We start from the raw sequence: 12,568 nt of genomic DNA, 5'->3' as shown, positions 1-12,568 counted from the left end.
AAAAGCAGTCAACCGAGACTTCCCTTTTTTTATATTTATCAAATGTTATAGTTTTGAAAAAGGCGTTATAATGCAACGCATAAGACAATATATTTATAGAAAAACTGTATATACACATAGTAATACACATTATATGGGATTCAGAGACAACTGGGTTATACGATGGTCTACATGAGAATTTGCACACCGGCAAAATGAAAACCAGCAACCAGTCAGGTATAACCCCTCCTATTCCCATGGCTCAGTTAATACTAAGAGCAAGGTCATAGCCAGGTCAATATTGGTGAGCAGCAAAGACAGCAGAGAATCTCTGTCACTTGTGATGAAACACATGGGAATGTTACCAGGAAGAAGAGCGCAGAGCTTGCACGAATACTCCACCTAAATGTTTGCATTAGCGCTCAATCCCGCAGCAAAATCCCTTTATGCGGTAAACCGACTGAAAAAGAGAGGGGTAATAATGGCACCCAACAGTCTTATTTGCAAGGTGGCTTCCAGTGCTCAGTTTACATGGCCTACTCACAAAGTGGGTCATGCTAGAGGCTGTGACATGGCTCAGGACCCGGACATCACTCCGCGGCTTAGTAACACTGAAACTCAGGTCTGAAAATGGCACAATGCTGCGGAGCATGATGCCTGCTGGGCACATTCCAGGCTAACCCTGCAATTGTCCAGTCCAACAAGGTCAAGGAAAATAAACTCTGAGGATATGCCCATCTGAATACCTGCCTACAGAGACTAGCAGTTTGAAGGAGAATATTAAATTGAAGAAAAGGAAAAAAAAAATGGCGCGCAAAAAACAGCAGCAAAGAAAAGATGCCTATCCTTTAAGGACACCACACAAAAAAAAATGGGGATGCTAGGAGCGAGTAGGAATATCAGGACAGTCACTGTTTTTGTATGCCAGTGTCCAAATTCTCCTGTAGGTGGCAGTATAGCAAGTAACTCTGCATACTGTCTCTCTCTCTCTCTCTCTCTCGAAGAAATAAAAACCCAGTAGCTTATATTGAATTAAACACCAACAATATATGGTCATTCCAAGTCTGGTAGCACTGCAAAGGTTAAAACACATTTAATAAAATGTTACCCATGTGTTGAGAAAAAATAATGAAAGAAAGGGAAGAGCAAGGTCTTACAGGGAAAGAAACTAGAGTGGAAAAGTCCAAAGATCCCAAGGATGTATGAGAGGAAGGGAGCGTGAAGGGGGTATTGAGTAGCTAAAAAGGTTTAAGTATTCTTTAACATTGTACATGAATGTGTAAGGTTTTAGTATGAGCCTTAACATTTGAACACAATCCAGAGGGACAAGCTCTGCAGGAATTTAATGATGGTTGCCTCCTCCATATAGTAATCAATCCTTTTTGTCCATTCTAAAATTGAAGGAGTTGCTGGAGAGCTTCAGTGCAAGGGGATTAGTAATTTTGTTTAGCAAATGTAGAGTGAGGGATAATTTGTATTTGTTAAAAAGTGTATCTAGGATGTGTAACAGGAAGGCAGCCAGGCTGAATGATGTTAACGTGTCAAATATCCATTTGAATGACATCCTAATGTTCAAGATTACTAATAATGTTGGATTTTAGGAACGGTCCCTAGTGGGAAAGGGCCACCAAGCATTTGTCTCTGCCTAACCAGTTTGGGAAGGGAGGCTTGAGTATGTCTGGGAGAAGTCAAGAGTTGCCTTTGAGGGGTTTTGGTGGACCAGGAAATTAGGAAAAATCACTCGTCCTGATCTTATGTTTAATTTTAGCGTTACTCCCAATTTTTGGATGCTTTTTCATGCAGAATGGAATATGTGCAAATGGTATCCAGGCTGTTGGCATATCCATATAATTTTTGGTAGGGAGACTTATTCCTCCCTGAGAATTTAGTTTGGTAATCATATTGCATTTAAATTCTGAGTGTTTTATTTTCTCGAGGGAGTTTTAATAAGGGTCACCTGAAGTAGATAAAAATGTGGGGTCATATATTAATTTTAATAATGGCTGTACAGCCTAACCAAGAGAAATGCTATCCTGAAGTCACTTTCAAAGGTTTTTTGGCAAGAGAAAAGTTTTTACAGAACAAGCTATTGACATTGGAAGAAAGAGGCCCAGGCAGGTTATTCCCAAATCGGATGGCACCTAAATAGGAAGGATTCTTTAATCTGTCGTGCTTCAGAAGTGGTTAAGAGACAAAATTATTTTAACTACCTGCCGGCCAGCCGCTGTGTATACACGGCCTGCCGGGAGCTTCTTGGATGTAACTGGGCGTGTATACACGTCCTGTTACATCCGCCCGCGGCGCACGCGAGCGGGAAATCCCCGCTATTTGAAAAGAGGCAGCGATGCCCGTTAATATACAAGCGATCCGCCGGCTATAGAGCCGGTGGATCGCTTGTATGAAGCCCCGAGACATGCGCCCTCCGCGGCTCTCCCCCCTCCCGCTGTCAAGCTGGTCCCGGGCTCCGGTGTGAGCCCGGGACCAGCATAGTGCCTCTGTCACAGGGGATCAGAGAGAGCTCGGTACACAAGCTCCCTCCGGTCCCCTCTCCGCTGTCAGAATGCGGAAGTGTTGTATATCACATCACTTTCTGATCTTCAGAATGCTGGAAACATGTCCAAAGAGGACAAACACCATCATCCTGTTGCGTGGGATTAGATTCAATGACGGGATTGCCTTAAACCTCCTGAAAGCCACAAAAGGACAAGCTAAAGGGCCTTACCCAAAGACATCATCAATCTTTTAAAAGGTAAATCTTCACAATGAGAATTTAAAACTAAAATTACCAAATTAACCAGAATATCAATAGAGTCTAATTGTTTTTTTCAATTATGTTATACTGAAGAGCTATTTCAGCCCTCTAATGCCTCAATAAGGCTTGGACATTACCATGACAACACAGCAAGGATACCTTTCAGCAGAGGCTGGTATCTTAATATACTCAGACATCAGTGAGCATATTAGAAAACATAATAAATATAAGGGAGGAACCATTAAGAAGAGGACTGGAAGTATTCAAAAAATATGGCATCAGGCAAGTTAAAAAGTACAGATCTTCTCTGAGCTGTAGTTTAGGCAAGTATAATTTATTCCAAAAGGGCCCAGGATGAGGGGGGCTTAAAAAGGATAAAGCCACTCAAAGTGCTTTTCTCTTTTAAGTTCACTGTATACGACAATAGAGAGATTACATTATGGCAGAGTTTAGTGTCAGCTATTATTACAGGTGTCAAGTGATAGTCTAGTCTGTACATCAGACTTTGCAATAATGCACCCTAGCCATGTTTTCAAAGTAACAGCCGTGAAGTTCAAGGCAGACAAGATGTTGAGAGAAGGTGGTCTAAAAAGGGAACGTGCACTTATTCTTTTAAGTGTATTCCCACTTTTGCAACCAAATTTGGATATCAGCTACTTTATACTTGTTCTATGTTCACATTCACTTTACATAGCTTAAAAATAAATAAATAAAAAAACATACAAAATAAAAATTGCTGTTTACGTTGGAAGGTTTTTTTTTTGTTACTTAAAATGCTTCCTAGCTTCTCCCACCACTTTGAGGGGGCTGTTGGACGTTAGGTTTACTCTAAGCCTGTCTGTACAGTGCTAGATTTCATTATAAGTTGTAAACTAGATTTGAACAGTCCTAAGGCTTAAAGACTAAGTACTGTATATTAATGAGAGGAAGCTCAGTCTGTCCGTCAGTTTTTCTTTCCCTATCAAACTGCTCAGAATAGCCGGAATCTGCAAAAAGGCTTCTACATTAAAAAGGTGAAAAATATTGGATAATTTTTTAGGTATGTCTTGTGAATAGGAACAGGAAGTTCAGCAAAATGTTGCTTCCGTTCGCAAACTTCGCATCGGGTGACGAACACAACCGCAGCAATCTTCTCTGCTCTGACACGGGTCGTGGCTTCCTCTAGTCGAGATCGCGGTCTGATCACAGTTTGATTTGGTTCGCGACCAGAATCGTGGAACAAATTAAGTTTGTGTACCGAGGTACCACTGTATGTGTGATTGTGACACAATTACATCACAGAGTGAGATACACATGCATTCCTCCGCACATTGAACATTCTGGGTTATTTTGAGCCCTAAAAAGGGAATAGTCATCATCTTATGCGATTAGTTAGCTTGTGGGCTTGAGAGATCTCCGGTGGATTCTGTAAACTGTAATTGGGCTCACATGATCAAATGCCACCATAGGACTTCAAGTAAAAGATTATTGTATCCAATACTGGATCTTGCAATAAAGGGGCTGCAACTCTACATGTTCTGAATGACTCGTACTCCAATAAATGTGAGTATATTGTATGATAGAAAGTACAATTGAAATACCTTGGACATAAAGGAAATATAACTGCAACTATGCTTCAAGTGAGAGGATTAATTTTGGATTGCATACATTTCCCCTTGTGTTTTCCATAGAAGGCCTTTTTTGTGCCCGATTTAGGCGGTACAACAATATAGAGTGTGGCTTTTTTTTTTTTTGATTCAGTATGTTGAGTGAAAAAATCCATAAAGTGAAGATTGCATGACCAAAAAAAAAAAAGACACCATACTCCAATAAACACTAAAATCAGTAACAGTGCACAAAAAAAATAAATACTTTTCCGACTAAATCTAAAAATGAAAAACTGTATTGAGTTTATAAATAACAAATATTTGTAAATTTTAAATTGCGACTTTTTACAAAAAACGGTAAAAAAAAAGAAGGAACGCAAAAACTGTAAATAAGCGACTTATGTTAAAAATTGTTTGTGCGGTGTTGGTTTGTGTGTTGTGATAAATGATACAGGCGTACATTTAATCGCAACACAGAGTATCACAATGCTTTGCCATGCACTCTGACAGTTAAATTAATGTTATTTTAAAAAGGAAAAACAAATAAAAATCAAGCACTGTGATGCGTTCTAACGCACCACAATATGGTGTGTGTATTTTTTATTTATTTTTATTAAATATTTTTATTTTTTACTTTACTTTTTAGGGGCTTTGGGCAAATATCAGAGGTCTGAACAGACTCCTAACATTTCCCTTTTGAAATTAAAGCCACAGTCCTCAATCTCTTTCTGCAGCCTCAACACTCATGAATAGGAAGCCTCTGTACTGAATGCTTTCCATTCATTAACTAGTGATGGTAAAATATTTACCATCATCCAGTTTATGAATGGGTGGAAGCCTGTATACTGAGGCTTCCACCCATTAAGAAACTCATGAATGAACAGGAAGTGATGTAAAATGATGGGCGCCCAGAATTTTTGTTAATAGCGGTCATTAGTGGCTTGTTAGCCGCTGACAGCTATTGATTTAAAGGGGACCTTCAGAGGAACCATTCTGATATAAAAGTTTATGGTCGCTAAAGCAACCATGAGCTTATAGCAGAACGATAAAAGCCATATGGCATACTGATATGGCCAGCTGGAAACAGTTGTGTTTCGCTGTATGCCATATGTCGGTGGCAGCGAAAGGGTTAACGATGCTGATAAAAGTTTACTCAGCATAACTGTGCAGGGCTAAATTGGTAAGGGAAACTAGGCTTACCATTCTCCTAAAATGCACTAAAAATCAACACTCCACCTTCACATAACACAATTTTCTGCAACAGTTTCAAAGTGACCTGGCTTTTCTCACAACCACTTGTGAGGGAAACAAGAACAAGACAAAACACTAAAACAGATGCCTTAATAACATAACCATGTGTGAAATACATGTGTCCCAGAAGAGGAAAGGTGTCTCTATCTTCCACCTGTGGCATTAGTGAAGTTGCTCATTCTTCTAGTTTCTTCTTAATCTGAGTAGACCTGTCTGGTGACATGCTATTGCGCAGATCTCTTTCATACAAGCACTGCGCTTTGTAAATGGCTTGAAGTACTCACCAACTCTGTCTGGAAGAACCTCAAGAGCAGATACCCTTTCATCCTTGTGAAGTTCAAGTCCATAAACACAATCAAACCCATCATACTTTATAAGATAAAGGGAAGGGTTGACTGGTACTTGATCTAGAACAGTTCCTTTCCACTGGGTTATGGGACCACTGCCCTCTTTCCAGCCGTGCTGTATTCTGCAACCAACGATGTTTCGCCTTGGCTGGGAAATCGGTTTGCTTGGTCCCATGTTATTGCGATGTTTCCTGAAAGCAGAAGTATAATTTACTTATATTATACAGTAAACATTCGCAGAGGCACTTACCTTTATTTACATTCCGCACATGCAGCAAGTAGCCTCCAGAGGTTATTAAAATACAGTACCTATATATGTATTTAACCCCTTGAAAGTTTTCATTTTCTATTGTCATAGAACACTGCATTTTTTTTTTAAATAGTGTAAAACAAAATTTGGTCCTTAAGGTCACTGAACAATTTAAATCCTAAAGAAAATAGATCTCTGCAAAGTCATTTAACCCCTTAAGAACACAGGCCTTTTTTCCCCATTTTTTGTTTACATGCTATAATCCACTGTTAACAGTGGTGCCCCAGCTCTCACGGCCTAGGGTAAATCCCTCTTGGTCTAAAGGAATAAGATCTGAAACAGGGAGTTCAAGCCTGTTAGTGTTTTGTGGATAGCATGCACCTGTGTTTGGGCAGAACCACAATATGGACCCTCAAGGGCCTAGGTAGGAAAAGGGTGATTGCATTTTATGTATTTGTGGGGAAAGGTATAAAAGTATAAAAATATTTAAAAAACGCAGAGAAAAAAAAAAAAAAAAGTCAACCAGGGACCTGAGATTTTTTTTACCAGATTATAGAGCAGAGATGACAGTGTCCCATATATTTTTTTAAGTTTTGGAAAGAGCAGGACGAAATAAATCCCCTGTGGGTTTAGGCTTTACTGTCCAGGCACTGTTGGGGAAATGTACCTTCTCTGTCCTACAGAGACATTCCTCAGACAGCTGTCCCCAAGATTTCCCTACCTCTTGCTATGGGGACAGTTATAAAAATATAGCTTCCCCTTACTTTACCAGGAACAATAGTCACCAGTTCAAAATAGAGGGGTTTATCTTCTCAATTGGGATATTAATTAAGTCTTGATAAGAGGGTCTAACCCTTCATTTTATTTAAAAAAAATAATTGCCCAGAGATACATTTTAACAGCCTTTTTTTTACTAATGTTCCATAATGCTGCAACTGGTGAAGCATCTAGGGAACAGTTATATGCATAGCCTCTGCAATGTAGTCCCTTGGCCTAAACTTATTTGTAGTGTAATAGGTCTCTTGGTGGCCTTCCTCACTAGTCAAGTCCTTGCATGGTCACTCTTTTTAGTGAAACGCCTCTCCTTCTGAATTCCAGATGTGGTTTAACATTTCCATTTATTAATGACTGATTTAACAAGGAATATTCAATGACTTCAATTTTTATTTACTAAATAAATGCGCCCCACAACTCGTTTTCCTTTCATGTGGTTTTGTCCTCATGGTGTAGGTTATGCCACAATACTGACTTAACAGAAGCTGAACCTTCCAGCTGCATGGGTATTTGTGTGTTTTTTGCACACAAAAAACAAAAAAAGAATCACTCTCTCTCTACCTGGAAAGGATTTTAAGCTATTCCAAATGCTGAACAACAATGGATGCTGCTCCTTGATTAAAAGTTTGTTTCATGAAGAAATCAGCTGGTTCTCTGGGCACTGTCCTAAACTACCTGTTTTAGATTGACTCCTTTCTCAAACAGAGTGCTATGCAGTCACATCTGTGTGTGCTAGTAAGCTGTGTGTGTCTCCACAAACAGACAGCAAATCAAACTACTCCCCTTAGCCCCTCTCCTCCAAGCTAGTAGATGAACAGTTGCTGGAGTCTGCTCTGTCCTTTGTGATCTTGTACTGGAGAGGAAGTTAAAAGGAAGCTGGAGCAGAGAAACGCAGAAGCAGCTGTTCAGAAACATAATGATTGTGTTTGGGCAAAAATGTAAAGAAATGCTTTGCTGGGCAATGTACATTTGTTTGACCTGGATTCATAAATGTAATACTACTTTATAACGTAATTAAATGACTTTGCAGAGATCTGTGTTCACTTAAAACTGTAGAGATCTACTTATGCAGAATCAATACCCCCCAAAAATATAAAATCCACTGTGATTTAATGTTCTATGAAAAAAGAAACATGAAAACATCCAATGTAATTTATAGGCAGTATCACAGAACAAAATATTTATATCCAGTACCTTGATCATTTTACCATTTATTTTGATGATGCGTTATAAAACATGCCTTTACTGCTTAAGACCTTGGAAAGATTATTGGTTGGGAATAGTGTCATACTTGTTACAACAATTATTGGTGTAAAAGTCCAAATAAAAAAAAAAAAAGAGTTCATTAGGAAAACTCAATTAAAATGTTATTACGCCATTAAACACATCAATATCGTTTTCGGCAGTGTTATCATTTCCATTCTGTCTACTAGCGCATGTGCAGCCTATTCTGCATTCGAGGCACACCTACTGTAATAACGGTCACAGATGCCAGTGTGCTTATGTCAGCTCTCAACTGATCTTTCATGCTCTCAAATGGCTGGTGTCATAGCTGGTTATGTGTGCAGCACCATGGCAACTGCAGATCTGAATAGAGGCCAAGATGGAATGGTCCTCGGCAGACAGGAGGGCTTAGTTCTGCTTTAAAGAAAAAGACTAATGAACTAGTAGGAGCTGCTTCTAAATGATTTGTGATTGTGTGAAAACACTATAAAATGTTTTCATTACCAAGTATCTCTTATCTGGCTAACAGTTCATTATCCCAGAAGTTTTACAGGTCAAAAGCAGAAAAGGTACAATCTTAAAATTTGTTAACCAAAAAGGTATATTCGTACACCCTCAATTCATGTAATGTTTTAAAATAGAACAGATTCCCTCCAAGCACAGCAAATGATACTGTGGAATCTATTTATAATAATAATAAAAAGAAAAAATGTACATAGCTATTCGCCCACCGAAACTGCATGCACATACACAAATCGAATGTTCATAAAGCTATTTTCTCTTCTGGTCGAATGTTCTTCAAATACTATGGCAGTAGTGAATCAGGAACATACCACATTATGGACACTAAAAAGGAGTTGTGGGGAGAGAGAGAGAAAAAAAAAAAATCACAAGAGATACAAAGTAACAATTCTAGAGAACACTGGAGAGAATTGGCAGATAAATGTAACTATTGCTACTATGGAGATTTTTGAACACCATTTAGCCAGAACAGAAGATAGCCTTAAGAACATTTGATTTTGCCCCATTCTAACAGTTGATTTGCACAGAACGAATGTATATGCTGTTTCACTGGACAAAGAGCTAACAATTTTTGCTTTATAAACAGACCCCTATACGTCCGTTCTGGATTGCGCCAACAAAAACAAACTTGAAAGGAAGTTCATCTTTCCAAAACTGGAAAATCTGTTGGGACCAATAACACAGGCTATAAATCCACCACAGGCTATAAATCCACCAATCAGCCTTAAAGTGACATTAAACCATCAGATTTTTTAACATAAACCAATACTGTAATCCATGGTTGTTTCCCTTCTCTTTGCTGCTCTTCCTTTTAAATCTGTATCTGTTCTCATGCTGGGCAGAACTTCTGTTTTGCAGCTGAGTGCCTCTTCCTGCAGTGCTGGCTCAGGTTGTGAACCTGCACACAGTCACCATGTTACCATTCCAGAGACAAGGCAGTCTGCTGCAAAACAGAAGTTCTGCCCAGCATGAGAACAGATAGATTTAAAAGGAAGAACAGCAAAGAGAAGGGAAACAACCATGGATTACAGTAAGGCACACATTACAGTATTGTTTTATGTTAAAACATCTGAGGGTTTAATGTCACTTTAAGACTATTCATACTATTCCAGGTTTTTAAAACCCTTTCCTATACTTACTTGTGAGAGGTCCTTTTCTTCATCATATTGGCCGAAACACCTGCATGTGCTAGGAAAAAGAAAAAACCAAAACAACAAAAATGCATCAGTCTCAAGGGAAACCAGCATTTAGCACCTCACTGAGACTTAACAATATTTGCTTAGCGTTTGCGGTTAAAGATGATAAATTAAACAAAACACTATAAATCCTGCGTTTTCAGATTGGTAAAATATGAGATACAGTAAATGTTAGGGCAAGTTAGGCCCCTTTCACATGGGCGCCTACAGTTCCGATCAGCAAGGGATCCCCTGCTGATCAGATCGGATGTCACCATCATGAAATCTGGTGTCGGTCCAGTTATTTCCTTCATCTTGCGATGGAGGTAAAAACTGAAATTACCGGACCCCATGTTGGTCTATGGGGAAGCGGATGTAAACGCACACGTTTCAGTTTACATTAGATTACCTCGGATCGGCTCTGATCAGATCCGTCAAAATGGAACTCTGATTTTGTTTTTCCGGACCTGCCTGGAGCCAGGTAATCGGATACAAATGGACGCACAACAGTTTAAATCCTGCTGCCCATAGACTAACATTGAGCTGCCGGTGTTAAAGAGGCCTTAAGGTTTAACCCGTTAATGACCAAGGCCTTTTTTTCATTTTTGTACCCTTATCCACATTTTGGGCCTGAAAATTACTTCAAACCCCCAAACCTTATATATTTTCTGTAAGCCAAGACCTTATAAAATAAAATGGTGGCAGCTGCAAATTTTTATGTTGCACGATAATAGTGCAACTTATCAAACCCAAAAATTATATGAAAAAAATGCAAACAAGTTAAATCTGCGCATAAATATTGGTGCTAGAATTATTGCTCTCACTCCGGCGTGCGCGGTGATACCAAACATGTGTAGCACAATTATCGTTTTCATACGTAGGCTCACCTGACATGTGTTTACTTGAATACAGACGTGCTCGTGGGGGGCCTTGAAATTTTTCAAATTATTTTTACATTTCATTCATTATTTAAATTTTAAAAAGTTTTTTTTTTAAACTTTATTTTTATCACATGGGGGGCTTTCAAGCTCCCCCATGTGATAGCATGTTGGCAGTGACAGGTACTCCTTAAGGTGATACTGGGGGTCCAAAAGACACGTTACGTTACACGTTAAATAGGCTATTGAAGTGCAGATCGCATGGGCTGCTGGAGAAGTGAATATAATACTACTTCTATTGCTGGGATATGGAACCAGACCGTCACTTTAACTGTTTAAACGTATCCACACTTCGAACAGATTCAGATAATGCAGGGGTGTAGGGGAAATTAAATGTTGAAAGCACAAAAAACTCTGAAGTCCAGGAAGTAGTTTTGCACAGCTGGAACCCTGTATAAATGCTATTTTTTTTTTTTTAAATACAATTTTGGAGTTAGATTTGTGATAACGTTTTACCTGCATCAGCTCTTGATCGCTGAGTGGCCGCCTTTCCAAATGGAGTCTTCATTCATCTGTATATGAAAGGGCAGCAAAGCTGCCAAGCTATGGAGAAAGTTGTAGTCACTCCAAGCTTCCTGCAGTGGTTGCCGTACACATGAAAAGGATCCCTTCCTTTTCACCCCACAGATTAAGGTGCCTGCCAACCTACAGATTTTCTTCTGGTCTAATCTTTGATTTGCCTGTCAAAAAATACAATTATTATAATTACTAAAAATAATTGTCATCATGAAATAACCAATAATAATCATCACCCACTAAAGACAATGTAGACAATTTTATTTTTAACCTAAAAAGCATTAACAATGTGCAAAGATGCATACCGTAAATCAAATTTCCATAGGTGTGGATTTTTTTTTAAAAAAAAAGGAGTTATTTAAAATCTTTTGAATTTTGAGAACACAAAAATAGATCCACAAAAAAGGTAAAATAGGAGTAAGGAAATGAAATAAAAATAAAGACTCAATGTTATTTACATTGTATGAAAAGGAATGTAATAGTTATTGAGCCAAATATCAGTTATGCCTCCATCAAGATCTCAGAGTACATTAATACCCTGATAGAAGCCATCAACATGCCCAATCCCACCACTTTACAACAATGAACCAATTAGATTATTTTAATATTGTACACCATTCATGGGTGGTGAAAATCAAATTGTGAGATGAGGGCACACTTTTGTGAAGTACGTTTTGCAGAACTAAGGGTACATTCACACTTGCATAGTAGGTGCATTTTGAGATTCCTACAGCAAGAACATACCAATTCCTGTGGCAGGAATTACAAATATGCTGTTTTGAAACGGCAGCTGTCAGCCGTTCAAGATAACGATCAAGTGAGAGTGGCCACACTGGAAAGCAGCATTCCGCTGGCACTCGGCATGTGGCACAATTACATGAAGAGCTCTCTATCGCCTGGATGCATGATACAAGCAAAGTGCCAGCACACTGCAGCTTTCAAATGCGGCCGCTGTCACCCGCTCATTAACTACCGCTTCTAAACAGCATATTTGGAATTTCTGTAGCAAGAATTTGTCGGCTGCTGACACAGGAGGGTTAAAATGCACTTCCTATGTAGGTGTGAATGAAGGCTTAGTCTGCTTCTTTGGACAACACAAGGATGTTATCTGTAATAATATAAATAGGTGTTGGCGCATATATAGCAAGCAATACTTTAATTTACTTCAACGTGGTTTATAATGTGATAGCCCTTCACAAAGAATAAGAAGGACTGCACTGAAGCATCAAATGTAAGGGTAATGTAGGGCATACC

General features: G+C 38.9%; 1 protein-coding gene across 2 annotated transcripts in view; it reads right to left on the bottom strand.

Moving 5' to 3' along the window:
* The window catches only part of SPIN1 (spindlin 1), a 55,540-nt gene that overhangs the window by 7,546 nt on the left and 35,426 nt on the right, over positions 1–12,568 (bottom strand). For both annotated transcript variants that reach the window (XM_018563309.1, XM_018563310.1), the window contains exons 2-4: positions 11,255–11,478; positions 9,825–9,873; positions 5,853–6,106 (exon numbers count right to left, since the gene is read on the bottom strand). In XM_018563309.1, coding sequence (XP_018418811.1) covers positions 5,853–6,106; positions 9,825–9,873; positions 11,255–11,306 — 355 coding nt within the window. In that variant the 5' untranslated portion in view covers positions 11,307–11,478. The remainder of the gene's footprint in view (positions 1–5,852; positions 6,107–9,824; positions 9,874–11,254; positions 11,479–12,568) is intronic.

Source organism: Nanorana parkeri, unplaced genomic scaffold (genome assembly GCF_000935625.1).
Source record: "Nanorana parkeri isolate BGI_ZX_2015 unplaced genomic scaffold, ASM93562v1 scaffold651, whole genome shotgun sequence".
In the NCBI taxonomy this organism is placed as follows: domain Eukaryota; kingdom Metazoa; phylum Chordata; class Amphibia; order Anura; family Dicroglossidae; genus Nanorana; species Nanorana parkeri.
Note: the sequence above shows the minus strand (reverse complement) of the source record. Positions and strands in the feature narration are given on the sequence as shown.